The following is a 1,442-nucleotide window of genomic DNA, read 5'->3' as shown; positions in this document are numbered from 1 at the left end:
GGAGGGGCCGGGGTGGGATTTCTCGATGAAGATTCTAACCTGGTGCATGTTCATCGCTGGGGAAAAGGTCGTCCAGTCCATCCTTCGCAGAATCTCCTCCTTTATCATCCTGTTCACCCAGAGAGAAACATCACTGCCATGTTTCACTTATAAACAGAGTTAAGCTTCCTCTACACTCTTCCCCCATTAAACTATGGGAACAAAATTGTGAAACTTAAAAGGGTTCAGAAAAGATTCACCGGGATGTTGCCAGGGTTGGAGGGTTTGAGCTACAGGGAGAGGCTGACCGAATATGCTGGGGCTATTTTCCCTGGAGCGCAGGAGGCTGAGGGATGACCTTATAGATGTTTATAAAATCATGAGGGGCATGGATAGGGTGAATAGCCAAGGTCTTTCCCCCAGGGTGGGGGAGTCCAAAACTAGAGGGGCATAGGTTTAAGGTGAGAGGGGAAAGATTTAAAAAGGGACCCGAGGGGTAACTTTTTCACACAGAGGGTGGTGCGTGTATGGAATGAGCTGCCAGAGGAAGTGGTGGAGGCTGGTACAATTACAACATTTAAAAGGCATCTGGATGGGTACATGAATAGGAAGGGTTTAGTGGGACATGGGCCAAATGCTGGCAAATGGGACTGGATTAATTTAGGATATCTGGTCAACATGGACGGGTTGGAACAGAGAGTCTGTTTCCGTGCTGTACATCTCTGTGATTCTATGACAAGGACAGCACGGGGTTAGATACAGGGTAAAGCTTCCTCTACACTGTCCCCATCAAACACTCCCAGGACAGGGGCAGCAGGGAGTCAGATACAAAGTAAAGCCACCTCTATACTGACACCTCCCCCACCCCAATCGAACATTCCCATGTATTGAGCCTTGATGTGTTATTTATTGTGCCTGCGATGGGACTGTGCACTTTGCATTCAGGAACGTTGTACCTAACACTCTCTCAGTTGCAGTGTACCCCCTGGTGACTGATCTATTCATTCTCTTTATTCTGGGCAATTCGGCTGGGTGGGGCAGCCCTCTCCCCTGCTCAGCTGAAGTGCGTGTGAACACCAGCTGAGCCCCTAAACAAAGGGCTCCAACTGTTACTGCCCACACTCACCTTACCCCCCCCCTCACCCCTCACCCCTCACCCCCTCCATTTAGGGTGGATCCTGAAGGGTTGGGGGTGAGTTCCCTCCCCTCTCCAGGCTCTCACCGAGGGAGAGACGTCCTCGTCGAATTTCTTGATCTGGTTCATGAACTCGAGGTGCTTTTTCTCCTCCTCCAGCTGAGCGACGGCCTGCTCACTGTGCTGCAGCTTCTGCTGGGTCCCAGCCAATTCATCCCTCAGCCACTGGTTCTCCTGCACCAGCCTCCGGACCTGCGCTCGCAGCTTCTGCTTCTCTGAATCCACTGTGTTCAAGTGGGTCGACAGGGCAATGATCACCTGGAGGCGG

At 51.7% G+C, this 1,442-nt stretch overlaps 1 protein-coding gene across 1 annotated transcript in view; it reads right to left on the bottom strand.

The window, feature by feature from the left end:
- Positions 1-39: 39 nt before the first annotated feature.
- klc4 (kinesin light chain 4) overlaps positions 40-1,442 on the bottom strand; it is a gene marked incomplete at its 3' end in the record, with an annotated part of 7,923 nt that continues 6,520 nt past the window's right edge. Inside the window, exons 3-4 of the mRNA XM_048594269.1 lie at positions 1,202-1,432; positions 40-109 (exon numbers count right to left, since the gene is read on the bottom strand). Of these exons, the coding sequence (XP_048450226.1) occupies positions 40-109; positions 1,202-1,432 (301 nt within the window). The remainder of the gene's footprint in view (positions 110-1,201; positions 1,433-1,442) is intronic.

Source organism: Rhincodon typus, unplaced genomic scaffold (genome assembly GCF_021869965.1).
Source record: "Rhincodon typus isolate 14 unplaced genomic scaffold, sRhiTyp1.1 hic_rhity00007530, whole genome shotgun sequence".
Classification (NCBI taxonomy): Eukaryota; Metazoa; Chordata; class Chondrichthyes; order Orectolobiformes; family Rhincodontidae; genus Rhincodon; species Rhincodon typus.
The sequence above is the reverse complement of the archived record's forward strand: the minus strand, read 5'-3'. Positions and strand labels throughout refer to the sequence as shown.